The 14,710-nt window shown below is 36.5% G+C and overlaps 1 protein-coding gene across 3 annotated transcripts; it reads left to right on the top strand.

Annotated features, from left to right (window-relative positions):
• The first annotated feature begins 231 nt into the window (after positions 1–231).
• Positions 232–12,739, top strand: MGST3 (microsomal glutathione S-transferase 3). Of its 3 annotated transcripts, none has more exons than XM_058175868.1 (6): positions 232–460; positions 3,527–3,650; positions 6,183–6,256; positions 6,749–6,806; positions 10,969–11,041; positions 12,388–12,525. In XM_058175868.1, the coding sequence occupies exons 2-6, from the start codon at positions 3,534–3,536 to the stop codon at positions 12,471–12,473; spliced, it is 408 nt and encodes a 135-aa protein (XP_058031851.1). In that variant the 5' UTR covers positions 232–460; positions 3,527–3,533; the 3' UTR covers positions 12,474–12,525. The 3 variants fall into 3 exon arrangements, with proteins under 3 accessions (XP_058031851.1, XP_058031849.1, XP_058031850.1); XM_058175866.1 differs by having other exon boundaries at positions 246–460; positions 12,523–12,739; XM_058175867.1 differs by lacking the exon at positions 232–460 and adding an exon at positions 2,707–3,100 and having other exon boundaries at positions 12,523–12,739.
• The last annotated feature ends 1,971 nt before the right edge of the window (positions 12,740–14,710 follow it).

The following is a 14,710-nucleotide window of genomic DNA, read 5'->3' as shown; positions in this document are numbered from 1 at the left end:
CTTTTAATAACAGAATACAGTAATGGAGATGTAATGCCAGATGGACTTGATCCCTACATATCCCAAATAAGTGAAAGAACAGCTGGTAAAAAAGCTTAAGCCAAAACAGGCTGGAGGATAATCCTGCCTTTATAGTGCCCCAAGTGGAATATAATAGTCCATCATCCTGGAAACAGCAAAATTCTAGATAAGTTAAATTGGAGTACTGCAAACAACTATTATGAGAATGTCAGCAAAGAGCACCTATAGAACATTATGAAAGAACGAACATTAGAATCAGAGGAAGATCTCGCGGCGCTCACAGGAACCTCTTTCTGCTCTGGGCGGAGCTTTTAGGTTCTTCCTGGCGCGGGCAGGTGCTGGACTTCCAGCTAAGAGGAGGAGGGTGATTTGGCTGAGTGGCTGCTGTACGGTCTTATTGCCTTGGCCCTTTGATTGACGAATCAGCTCGCAGAGAAGGGTGAGCTCCTGTCCGCTTACAGGGAAAAAGCCTTTTCGAAGGCCGCTGGTGGGGTATTTGCTCGCTAATCGTCGTAAACACGCTTTCTTTGTTTGTCCTTCCCGGGGGTGGGTAGAGGAAATTGCTCCTTACCACACCTTGAGACTGAGGTGATGAGCTCTTGAATTTAGACCGGAATCGTCCCTGCAGACTTTAGCTCAGAATGCTCTCTACAAAACCTTCTGCGGGAGGTCTGGAAGCGCTTTCATATTGTTCCCGACTAGTCAACCGTATTTTAAAGTACTATTTGTTGAGAGTGCAGACAGTTCGGCTGTTTCTCACAAATTATCGATACCGCCATTGCTTATTTCTTTACCTAAAGGAGTGCATTGTGTGGGGCCAAATTCTTCCTCTCTGGGCTCTGCTTTGAACTTTCTCACTGCCAAGAAATTTCTCTTTAGTTGAGGTTAGCTTGAATGTGCTGTAGATGTTTAGGGCTTGTAGCTACATATGGCGTGCTTATGCTTCTCATTATGGGGGAAAGTGTCTTTCTTTTAGCCGAAATATAGTGAAATTAGAATATTATGCAGCACACAATTGTTTCCTTCAAGTAAGTAGCTCCAAACTTGTATAATATTTCAGGAACTCCCAGCAAAAGAAAAAAAAATAGGCCTAAAGTTCTTTGCTAAAGAACTTTTCTTTTACGTACACGGAGAGCATATGCACCAAGACAAATTCCTTGTGTGTCCAATCACACTTGGCCAATAAAAAATTCTATTTTTGGTGTGATATAGAGGAAGCACAGAAGACAGCACAAAGCAAGACCATGATAGTATTTAAAGTTCAAACTAGGAGAACAAGAGGAAGCTGGACTGTTTTGCTTGAAAGACTGCCTACAGAGAGAAAGCGACTTGCTATGGTTTTTATCAGTTTTTCTGTACCCAGATTTTGAGTTGAATTTGTATTTCATATTTGAATACAACGTAAAGGAAAACTTGCTTAGTTACTAGGATATCAAGAAGAAAACAAAGAAGACATAGGAAACATTAGCTGCCTGCAGGGTTCTTCATTTTTTGCATCCTGCCTTTATTTTATAAATAACTCAAGGGGTTGAACTTACCTAATATTCTTTCCTCCTTTTATTTTCCCCACAACAACCTTGTGAGATGGGTTGGGCTGAAAGAGAGTAATTGATTCAAAGTCATCCAGCCCACTTTAATGCTTAAGGTGAAACTTGAACTCATCCCCTACCGATTTGCAAATACCCTTTGCAAATATCTCAGATACAAGGATTTACACTGCTTTTTTTACTGAATTTATTCATAGTGGTTATGGTTACTGCTACTAGGGCTTGATGAGATTTGTAAGAGTATAAGCTTGAGGAAAATTCTAATTTCGTCCCAAATATATCTTTGCTCACATAATATAAAGATGCAACTTCATTTACAGTGAGGATGCAGCTTTAAATACTGTATCAGCATATACTAGAACTTATATTGGTTTTATGTAAGGACATGAAAATTATGAAAGGCAGAGGAATTAGGACAGTAGTTTGGAATTATGACTGAATCCTGCAATTTGGAGATATTTTGCAATAGTCTGTCTTCATTTTTTTAGCTCATGAAAGACTTGTATATTGCCATCTCATCATTATTGGAATATTGGAATACTCTTTGTTGGCCAAGTGGGCACACAGGAATTTGTTTCCTGTGCATAACCATTTAGAATGATTACAAAATTGGCATTTTTTTTAGTAATCACTCGGGGACTGTTAATCAGCATAGGCTTTGCTCAGGCAATTATTTTAAAAGGAATGTTACCTTGTTTTCTAGAAAAATGTTGTTTATTTTGTAAGGCAATTGCTATTTCAATCCCCTGCTATTCTGTAGTTCATAGTTCTAGCTAGATTGTCAGGAGAAACAAATCATTGATATCAGAACATTTTAAGAAAATGTTGGATAACCATCTGTCTGAGATGGTGTAGGGTTTCCTGCCTGGCCAGGGGGTTAGACTAGAAGGCCTCCAAGGTCCCTTCCAACTCCGTTGTTGTTGTTGTTGTTGTTGTTGTTGTTATAGAACACCAAATGCAAAAGAAGAAAGCTTTGGGTAAAAATCTCTAAATAATCTCCAGGAAACCAGTTATATTCTTTTCTGACTTGAGTCTTAAATCATGCTAAACTGTGGTTTGTAGAATAATTTGTATTCCCTGTGACTTTACACTGCTATTTCTTTGTGCTCATTTACTTTCAGCACAATCTAAACATATTTTGTTTGAAACAAGACTCACAAAATTCCTTGGAATTTATTCTGATATAGATATCTGAATGCCCAGGAAATGATAGCAATTTGGTTGGCTCTAACATCAGGGGTAGCCCACGGGCCGGATGCATCACGCATAGGCCATGCCCAACCCAGCTCCGCGAAGGGGAAAAATGTCATGAAACATCATGTGACAGCAACGTGACTGCGAATTTGACACCCGTGCTCTAGCTAATAGTTAGAAAGGAGATCCCCAGGAAATCCCAAACTTGAGAAAACTGAAGATTGAGAAAACCCATCCTTGGTGAAAGTTACACTATTATCCTATTGGATTTTTCTTTTCAAAATTAGTTGCATTAATCGAAAGAACAAAGAACTCTCAGCTTCCCAGTGATGAAATTGGTATGTTTTCAATCTACCAAAGTTCTTAAAAGATTTAACATATGTTTTCTCCTGTAGGATGTGTAATGAAGCTACACAGAAGAGATATGAATATTATCTCTTTAATATTCATTCAAATTAGCAAAGCTGCCTAATTTGTTTTCTTATGGTGCCTTTAAAACTTTCTCTAGGAAGGTTTAAGTTATTTCAGGATGGGGAAAGGTTGGTTGTTGGATTTGACAATGATGGGCCCAAGAACATGCTTCATAAGTGCTAATCTGTAGAAATCGGCCTCTATTTTGATCTCCTCACTTTCTTTACTCTTTTTAATGTCCTCTTCTGGGGAAAGAATATAATTATTACCTGTTTAGATCAGATGATATACTCTTATCTACTATATATTGGAATGAACACGCACTAACTTACTACTTTTAACTTTCTTCATAGGGCCAAAATGGTGGTTTTCTCAAAAGAATATGGTTATGTGATTCTCACTGGTACTGCCAGTTTTGTCTTGATAACACACCTTGCAGTAAATGTGGCGAATGCACGCAAGAAATATCATGTGGAGGTAAGCATGGGTATTTAGCTATTTCTAGAGGCAGAAACTCTGGCATTTCCTGAAAGGAAATGTATGTGTGTAGAAATGTTGCAAATACTTCAAGTTGAATTATGTAAAATAGTGTCCTTCACCTTTCAGGAAACAATATTTTAAAAAATAATTAAAATATTGTATAATAATAAAAAATAAACAGGCAAAACAAGTAACCAGTTTAAAACTTTCATAGCCCATGGGGAAGGAATTCAGAACCATTAAAAGACCCAGTCAGAATCTATCAACCTGATTTATGCAGAGGCCTTAGCCCTCTAAGGTGACTTTAATTTAAGGGCACAGATTTTGCTCCAATAAATTGGATCCATACCACTTACAATTTTAAAAGATAAAGTGAATAAAGATTTGGGCTGCAGAAATGAGTAGAATCAGTAAGTGGCAATGAAGAGATAAGGCATTTCTCAAGGCATTACAACCACATGTGGGGCTGTAATTTCCATTGCTTAGCAAAGTACTGGTAGTTAAAACATGATACCATGAGACTATCACTTAGCAACAGCAATCCTCACAGTGCCAACTGCCCTGACTTGTGGATCACTAAATAGCAAGTGGCTTGTGTCCCACATAAGCCCTGGAAGGCCCAATGCAAGCGGCATGCAAGCTGGGAGGTGCTGAAGTGCAGCATGAGAGCAAGGAAGCCAGAGAAAGAAAATGCTGCAGCTCAAGGGCTACGTCGCATGCCATAGCTCTGGGGTTGCAAGAAATTCCCAAGCTGCAGTACAAAGCAAAGTCTAACTCAAGTCTCATGAGGAAACTGCTATATATGATCTGGGGAAGAAAGCCTCTGGCATCTAGCAGCTACCTCATGAAGGGGCATGATAGCAGTATGCAGTATCTTAAGCAGCTGCCACAAAGAAGGTGTGTGTGTGTGTCAAGATATTCTCCAAAGCACCTGAAGGCAAGACAAAAAGCAATGGGTAGAAACTAATCACGCAGACAACCATCCTAGAACTAGGGAGGGATTTCCTGACAGTTATGGCAATCAATCAGTGGAATGGCTTCCTTTTAGAAGTTAATGGTTGCACCATCATTGGAGTTTTTAAAGAAGAAATTGGGCAGCCATTTGTCTGAAATACTATAGGGTCTCCTGCTTGAGTAGGGGTTGGATTAGAAGATCCCCAAGATCCCTTCCAACACTATTCCATATCTTGTATTTAGGCTGGGCACGCATGCTTTGTCAGCAGAAGGGGAAAAGATAGCAAAGGTCAACTAGTGTCAGAGGTCACAAAGTTCAGGTTGCCAGAAGGGTATAAATGGGGGAGTTAAAACACTTCTGCGGTTATAAGTACTTGTAGATGCAGCTGTTGCTGCATCCCTGTGTCACATGATTGCAATTTGAGCCTTTAGCCACCAGCTCATAATAACTGTTGCAGGGTCCTGCAGTCACATAATCAGGATTTGCAACATTCCCTGCCAACTTCTGACAGACAAACACAAATGGCAATTTGGTGATGTCACAATTTAAACTTGTTTAGCAATGGAGTTGCTTGTCCTAATTATCATAATTATGTGAGAATTACCTGTAAGCAAATAATAAAAATGAGAGTTGCTGTTAGTTAAAATAAGGTAACTGTAAAATTTGTATCAGTCAAGAGGAGGTGCTTGAAATTGAAAGGTCAGGATTCCACTACAGAGAAAACATCTAAGCTAATTAAATAGAAAGATTCCCATGAGCAGCATTTCCTCTGTATGTGATCTAGTTTACATCTTGTTATATTTTTTTATGCTTTTCATATATCTAATTTTTACTTTCATAACAAAAGTAGGCAAAAGCATGGTAATGCAGTTATTTTACTTTATTAAATTATTCTATTATTTATAAATGTTATTTTTATTAATCATTCTTTGCTGTATTAATGTATTTTTTAAATTTTAATTTGTCTATATGCTTGCCAATTTACCTGTCTATTGTATGAGTAAGAAAAAAGGCAGCTTCTTTCAGGAGATATTTCTTTCAAATATACTGTAAGCTTTGAATTAATGTATATATTATTTATATAGCTACACTGTGTGTGTGTATATATGTATATCTATATGTTTTCTGAGGTTTTTGCGGGTGTTTGTATGTAGGTCTTTGGTTATTCGGGTTTTCTCCCACGTAAAATTGGAAGTGTCTTGGCGACGTTTCGACAAAGTCTCATTCGTCATCTTCAGGCTTCAGCTTCGTGCTCCCCCACCCAAACAGGACACACCCCCACCCAATCAGAGCATAAAAAAAACCCATCCAATCAAAGCACAGCCAAGCTCCCACCCAATCAGTTCAAACCCCCACTAGCAGTTAAAAGGAAGAAACAGCTGTGAGCACACATTGCTCCCAGAAGCACGAAGCTGAAGCCTGAAGATGACGAATGAGACTTCATTGAAATGTCGCCAAGACACTTCCAATTTTACGCGGGAGAAAACTCGAATAACCAAAGACCTACGTATATATATATGTGTATATATATGCATATATATAATCATATATGTATGTAATTTTTCCCTCAATAGTATCCAACCATGTACAGTACAGACCCTGAAAATGGGCATATCTTTAACTGTATCCAGAGGGCACACCAGAACACGTAAGTAGTTTCTATTAGATTGTGCTCGTTCCCAGTTTCTTCCAGATTTGGTGCCTAGAAGACATCTGAATTCCCCTGTACGTTAGAGAGGAATTGTGGAAGCCTGAAATCTATATTGGTTACTTTGAAGCAGCACTCATATGCCTTTTCTCCTAAATGGGGCAGGCTGTCACGTTACTTGCTCTGTCTTTGGACATCATGAAATGCAGTTACTATTGGTCATTTGGATGTAATTCTAGACAACTGCAGAGCACCTGTTTGAAAAGACAGTGATCAAGAATGTATTGTGCAAAAAAACCAGAGCAAAATTACAAATTGTAAGATGAATCTATTTGTGTTTACTATTATGATTGCAGGCAAGCTAAAGGTATCGGGATAGCAGAATATTTTGTTTTCTTTTTGTGGATATGTTAGGTTCTGTATAATGTTCAATTGGACATAAATGAGTAAAACCCATTAATGAAGTATACTTTAAAATCTGTGTGTTTTTAGCTTGGAAACATATCCTTCCTTCCTGTTCTTTCTTGGAATCAGTGGGATCTATTACCCGGTAAGAACAATATTTAAGTCTGGATATGATTAACAACTTGTTCAATGAAAGTTGGTGTACCTTTTTAACCCAATAATACTTCTTAAGGCAATATAGTAAAACTAGAGGCAGAAGAATTAATGTTGTATATTCATACCCATCCATCTTTTAGTTATAGCTGATAATTTGTATTTGTATAGTATTTTATTCTTTTTAATGTTTTATTCCTAATGTATACATGTTGTTGTATTTTTTATTTTTTAACGTTGTAAGCCACCCAGAGTCACCTCATGGTGAAATAGGCGGCAAACAAATTTAATAAATAAATAAATAACTTTCATACGGTAATCAGCATCTGGCATCAGTGTAAAATATTGCATCCTGATTTGCAAATTGTTTTTTTTAAATTAGCACTTAACATTGCAAAAAAATAAGAACTATGGAAACTTCTTTTTTATATATAATTTTATTTATAGTTTTTTCTTTAACATCCATAAGTGCTTAGTGAACAATATATTGTCTGGGTCGATATACTTTATACGCAATACTAATGATAATATTTAAATATACATAATCATAATCTTTCAACTTCTAACATTTGTGTATACATTGTAGTTATATATTCTATTATATATCAGTATACATAATACTATTTTCCCAATTTCTACTTTCTACCTCTTTTTTCTAACTCTTAATAAAATAGCCACCATATTAAGAAATATTCTATATCTATCCATCACCTCTTGCCCTTTTTAGAATTTCAACTCTTATTGACTTTTTGGTAAATCTTTCATATTTCTCCTTGGGATCTTGTATCTCCTTACCTCACACTTATTTAATTTAAGTATTTCATCTGCCTCAACACCTATTTCTTGCTGTTGGATCTCTAGAACACCCATCTGCAATTTTTTCATCACTTATGGGAGATCTTTCTCATTATTCTCTTCTATATTTTCAGCTTTTAAAGAGTAATCTATCTGTTCTATTTTAAGAATTATTACTATCTCTTCCATATCTTTATTTGTGTATATCATTTTTTAATTTATCTCCTCTATTCTTTCCTCAGCGCCTTCTGATTTCTCCTCTATTTTCTGAGTTTTTTGTTCATCTTTTATTGTTATTTACTGTGGGTTTTTTAGTGTCACATCTGTATCCTGCATCAGTTCCATCATCTTCCTATAATTCCTTGTCATATCTTCCTGAATACATTGAAACATCAATAGTATTTCTTTATGAACTGTATTTGTTTTCTGAAAGTTACTCAATATTCCACCAAGTTTCCAATATCCCAATTGCCCAGAAAACCCAAAAACGCCGGTATTAGTAACTTTTACTCAGTCCCGAGACTGTTCCTCAAAATCCGCAAAATTTATAGTTCTTAAAATTTTCCAATTTGCACCCTCAAAATTATCCAAATTTTAAAGTCTTGTTTAATTTTTCTTTTTTCTTCTTTCGCCTTGTAAAGTGTTCTATCAAATAGTATTATTAATCCAGATTGGCCCACCAGATTTCCAAAAATCTCTTTAATCCACATAATCAAGTGTTCAGTTTCAAGGATGTTTCTTGTTAATTATAGTCCACCTTGCCTTAAAATAATTAACAAGAAACATTTCCTTAAAAATCAGACGCAGTGGCTCAGGGGCTAGGACGGTTGAGCTTGTCGATCGAAAGGTCGGCAGCTCGGCGGTTCGAATCCCTAGTGCTGCCGTGTAACGGAGTGGGCTCCCATTACTTGTCCCAGCTTCTGCCAACCTAGCTGTTTCGAAAGCACATAAAAATGCAAGTAGAAAAAATAGGGACCACCTTTGGTGGGAAGGTAATAGCATTCCATACGTCTTTGGCGTTGAGTCAAAGCCCCCTAGAGTCGGCAACGACTAGCACGTATGTGCAAGGGGAACCTTTACCTTTACCTTTACTTGCCTTAAAAATCTTCAAAAGGCTCACTAAATATTTCCAAGCAGCCAAAATGACAGTCGATATGGAACCAAAATAAAGAGGTCTTCCAGGTGTTGTTTGCCTTTCACTATTTCTCCTCCTTGTTTTTCTTCTGTTATCAATCAATCCTGACTTGCCAAGGTCTTTTCCCACCGTGTACTAGTATAATATCTTCTGTCACCAGTAGGTGGTGTCAGAATATTCATTACTGGAAAGACATGGTAACGAGGTCAGCCAATGAATAGGCATAGCAACTAAATCAGCCAATTGGGAACTGAGACAGACTGGAGCCAGAGTGTATCTTAGTCTACAGCTTCTGATTCTGTGCAGAGAAAAGTGAAACAGAAAGCAATGTGTGTTAAACTCTGAGCTGTGAAGCTGTGTGTGTGAACTTGTCTGCTGATCTGAACCGAAATGAAACGGTGAAGCTGCTATTGGTATTGTAAACTTATTTCATGTATTATTATGCATATAAAGAAGTTAATGAATCCAGCTGAATCAGTTATCTTTGTGTGCCTCTGGATTTGATTTTTGCAAGAAACTAACAAGTGGCACCCCCACTCCTAAGTTCCAGCATTAAATAAAGCAAAGATAGAACAGCTGATTGTCAAAAAGATCGAGGAGAGAAAAAGGAAAAAAAAACAGAATTCCTTTTTACTTATATAATTTTTTCTAGTAATCAGACAGTGTTATCCGCAAATTAAGTCAGTTTTCACACTGCTACAAGTTCTAGTCTGGGCTTTCTATATTTTAAAGCTTCATTGTCTTCCATTAAAAGTTTGTTTCACTTTTGGGTCTATAATCTTTCTGTGTTAAATTGCCACTTTCTTAGCATTTTGGAGAGGTTTTTTTAAAGAACTCTTTTATTTGGGTTTAAATCTCTAATATAGAAGTTGAAAGTTGTCTCACCCAGTTCCAATCCTCTGTCCACAAACTGCTTCAGCTCATAATCTTCTTGTCCCGGTGGTCAGCTTCGGTCTTGCCAAACCTTGGCTGTTGTCTCTGCTGCCAATCAGTAGGATTTAACATAACATAACATAACATCAGAGTTGGAAGGGACCTTGGAGGCCTTCTAGTCCAACCCCCTGCCCAGGCAGGAAACCCTACACCATCTCAGTCAGATGGTTATCCAACATTTTCTTAAAAATTTCCAGTGTTGGAGCATTCACAACTTCTGAAGGCAAGTCGTTCCACTTATTAATTGTTCTAACTGTCAGGAAATTTCTCCTTAGTTCTAAGTTGCTTCTTTCTTTGATCAGTTTCCACCCATTGCTTCTTGTTCTACCCTCAAGTGCTTTGGAGAACAGCCCGACTCCCTCTTCTTTGTGGCAGCCCCTGAGATATTGGAACACAGCTATCATGTCTCCCCTAGTCCTTCTTTTTGTTAAACTAGACATACCCAGTTCCTGCAACCGTTCTTCATATGTTTTAGCCTCCAGTCCCCTAATCATCTTTGTTGCTCTTCTCTGCACTCTTTCTAGAGTCTCAACATCTTTTTTACATCGTGGCGACCAAAACTGGCTGTTTCCTCGTGATCTACAAAGTGTCCCTCCTTTCTTCAACACCCCTCCAGGATGTCTTTGATCCTGTAAGGTCTCCTGGCAAGCAGGTATCAGCTGGGTTTCGTGGAGCTCCACAGAGCTTTGCTATCCCATATCTGTCCTGCAGCGCCAACCAGTGAATCCCAAAATACAGAAACTTCTTATTGGTAACTTGAAGGATGTTCAATTAGCCATAATTAGAACAAAGTTATTGATTTAAGAAACTGGAAGATTGCCTATGAAATAAATATTTTTGGATTGATATTGATGACAACTATTGCTTACATATCTTAAGAACATGAATCAGACCACAAAAAGTTGATCTTTTGAACCAGTTAAATGTGCTCTGTCACGATCAACATAAATTCATGTTATTAAATAAGCTCACAATGTAACTTGATAAAGAGAAATTTGGAAAGAAAGGTAAAAGTTATACAGGGTAAAAGAGAAAGTTGAATTGGACTGATCATGTCACTTCATAATTGTTGCACTTGCCCAATACAGGGTGTTAAAAGGACTCTGGAGCAAATGAAATAGTGGAATAAGCTTTATGTTTTGTACCTGTCTTTATTTACTTTCTTAGCTGCTATAACCACATCTTTTCAGAATGATTCTCCCACAGTATAGATCCTAATTGTAGTGACAAACTGTCCATTTAATATCCATTTAATTGTAAACATCCTTTCATGTACAATTATTCTTCATAGCATGTTGCTACAGGACTTGGTATAGCATGGATAATTGGAAGAATACTCTATGCTTATGGCTATTACACAGGAGGTGAGTCCTTGTATTGAGAGTTACAATCATGTCATTTCTTGCAAAGCTGTTTTCAACTTTTGTGGTGGTGTTTATAAACTCCTGCTTCACTTGACATCCATACACTGTTTTACATAATCTGGGTTATGTCAAGATTAGTTTGAATTCATAATTAAAGTTTATTTTTAGACAATATAGCTCAGGGTTGTCAAACTGTATTTCTTTGAGGGCCAGATCAGCATTGTAGTTATCCTCTGTGGACCAGCAGCTGGTGGGGTGGCTGGGACAGATGCATCCTGCAGCACCCACCTGGCCAGAACGGGGTGCAAAGAGTTCATGTGTGGCCCCCATGCACCTCATTTTCACTCTCCATGGCCTCAGCAGCACTCTGTTGCCACCTCTTTTAGCTGCCAGAGGCACCGCGGGCTGGTCCTTTGATATTTCCAGGTGGGCCATGGGGGCCGGATTTAAGCACCCATGAACCACATCCAGCCCACAGGCCTTGAGTTTGACGCCCCTAATATAGCTGGTCCTATATTTTCCCCAGAAAATGGAAAGAAATAAGGAAAAACATACCTGGAATTAATTTACTTAGAACATTAGGACTTTATTTATTGATTAAATGAGGCTAAATTCACATATTGAATCAAAGCATTTTTAATTTTTTTAAATGTTATTGTTAAAACCAACAACACCAAATTTAGAATGACTGGATCATGAATCTTGCTAAGGCATGTATTTTAAACTGGCTGTGTGCATTGTGATTCCAGGGTGATTCTAGGTTGTTTTTAGTTTATTCAGCAAATTTTGCTTTAAAAATCTGACTTGCACTATATAATGGATCTATATAGACTGTATTATTCCCAGAAAACATTTGAAATCAAAAATAAGATGTTGGGTTTATCTATCCATAATGGCAAGTGATAAAAGTGAATTTGCACATTATATTAAACCATAGATAAGCATAATATTATTTGTGAATGAAGTCTATGTGTTAGTATTCCCTAGGGAATAGAATGAAAATCATGATTAGAGAAACAGAGAAGAGGAAAACTTGAATGTATATATCTGAATGTCTAGTTGCTTAGCTTTTTCTTGTACTCAGCCAGCTATCAAAAATGTAGAAGTAACCATCCTACTAGGGCTAGTGTTTGGGGAAATAATATATCATGAGTTAAAAATGCTATGCAGATACTTAGCCCTTTATTTTAAATTGGAAAGTATGTGCCATGAGTGTAAAGCATGTAGAAATTGCAAGTTAGTAAGAGAACCACATAACAAAAATGACACATAGAAGGTTGCCCAAGATAGTCTGTAATGCCATATAAATAAGTAATGACTTTATTTCTGCTCTTTTGTATATAAAGATTACAACAATTTCCTTGAAGCATCTAGAACGTACTGGACAAAAAAAAAGCATTTCAACAAATTTATTTTGCACATCAGTTATTAATGTTGCTATTTGTATTACACCATATGAATATTCTGTCTTATTTTTATAGATCCTAGTAAGCGAAATCGTGGAGTCCTCGGCTCCATTGCACATCTGTGTTTGGCAGGGACCACTGTTTACTCAGCTTTCCAGCACCTTGGCTGGATCTGCAGAGCCTAGGCAGCATCCATTCTTGTGACTTCCTGAGATGTCTCTAAACATTTCTCTCATATAATTTTTATTATTGCTTTGTAAAAAAATAAAAATAAAAACAAAAATGAATCACCTCTAGTTCCAATGTCCCCTTCTTGTTAAAACTCATGCCAGTTTTTTTCCCTAACCCCAAATATTTCTATGGCATTTACCATGTCCCTCATCTTGTAATTGTAGGCATTGCCTGGTAAAGATTATAAATGTTAGAGCTAGAGTTTTTAAAAAAATAAACAAAAAGGAAGATACATCTCTTTAGAATGTACGGGATACAATAAAAGCATATATTTGAGGCTTGGCAATAACATTTGGGAAAGAAGAATAAAAAGAAAAGAAAAAAATACAGAAGAAACTGAAGAGGGTCCAGTGAGTGGCTCAGACTGCTAAGACAGTCTGTTATTAACAGCAGCTGTTTGCAATTATTGCAGGTTCAAGTCCCACCAGGCCCAAGGTTGACTCAGCCTTCCATCCTTTTTAAGGTAGGTAAAATGAGGACCCAGATTGTTGGGAGCAATAAAAGTTGACTTTGTATATAATATACAAATGGATGAAGACTATTGCTTGACATAGTGTAAGCCGCCCTGAGTCTTCGGAGAAGGGCAGGATATAAATGCAAATAAAAAAAAAATAAAAAAAGAGGAATATAAGAGATTAGAGAAAGAATTACAAAAGGACACACAAAATAATAACGTTTAAAAACAAATGGAATTGAAAAAACATGAAATAAACGAACAATAATTTTTGGCACGTAAATTAAGATCAGCCAAATAGAACTTTTTTGAAAATGCGAATAAGCCAGGAAGATGGGTGGTGTATAAAATGAAAAAAAGAGAAGAAATTAATAAATCACTTACAAGATGAAAAGGGAAATATAGAAGTGAAGAAAAGAAGAAAATAATCCAAAATTATTAAGAGAGACTATATAACCAAGAAGACAAAACAATTTTTAGAAAAATCTGACCTACCTAAAATACCTGAATAATAGAATAATAGAATAATAGAAAGGAGCAATTAAAAAGCAAAAAAATGGGAAAATACCAGGACCAGATGGATTACCAGCGGAATTATACAAGATATTACAAGATGTGTTAAGCAATGTAATGCTAGAACTATTTAATGAACTTATAGTAAAAGCAAAGATGCCAAACTCATGGATGAAGGCATATGTTACACTTATATCTAAAGAAGATACAGATTTGCAATAAGTAAAAAACTATAGACCAATTTCATTGTGTAGACTATAAGTTTTTTGCTTCAATAATGGCGAACAGATTAAAGAGATCATTTAATGAATTTATTCACATGGACCAAAATGGCTTTTTACCCAAAAGACAAATTAGAGATAATATGAGAATAATTTTGAATATCTTGGAATATTATGAGGTACATTCAGAAAAACAAATGGTGATGATATTTCTAGATACACAGAAAACATTTGATAACTGAATTGGCAGTTTATGGAAAAGCAATTACAGATAATGGACTTTGGGGAGAGATTTACAAACATGATAAAAAGAATTTATAATGAACAATCAGCAAAGATAACGATGAATGGGGGCATGACAGAAAAAGTTAACATAATGAAAGGAACAAGACAAGGATGTCCGTTATCTCCATTGTTATTTGTGTTGACCTTAGAAGTACCACCCCAGAAAACAATGGGTTTAATTGAAAAAGAAGACTTAGCGCAAAAAACAGAATTGTGCGAAACAGAATTATTTTGAAAATGCTAATAAACCAGGTAGATGGTTAGCATATAAATTGAAAAAAAAGAAAGAATCCCAGAAAATAATATGGCCAGTGGACAACCACTGTAAGGTTAAGAGGTGGCTTTGGTTTGCCAAATTGGGAATTATACTACCAAGCCGCAAGTTTAATGTGGATAAAAGAATGGATAACAGTAAGAAACACCAGAATACTGACTCTGGAAGGACATGATTTACCGTTGGGATGGCACGCATTTCTATGGTATGGAGAAGCTAAAACACAAGGGTATTCTAGAAGACATCTTATAATAATAATAATAATAATAATAATAATAATAATAA

This window comes from Ahaetulla prasina, chromosome 3 (assembly GCF_028640845.1).
Source record: "Ahaetulla prasina isolate Xishuangbanna chromosome 3, ASM2864084v1, whole genome shotgun sequence".
Taxonomy (NCBI): Eukaryota; Metazoa; Chordata; class Lepidosauria; order Squamata; family Colubridae; genus Ahaetulla; species Ahaetulla prasina.
This window is presented reverse-complemented; position numbering and strand designations above follow the sequence as displayed.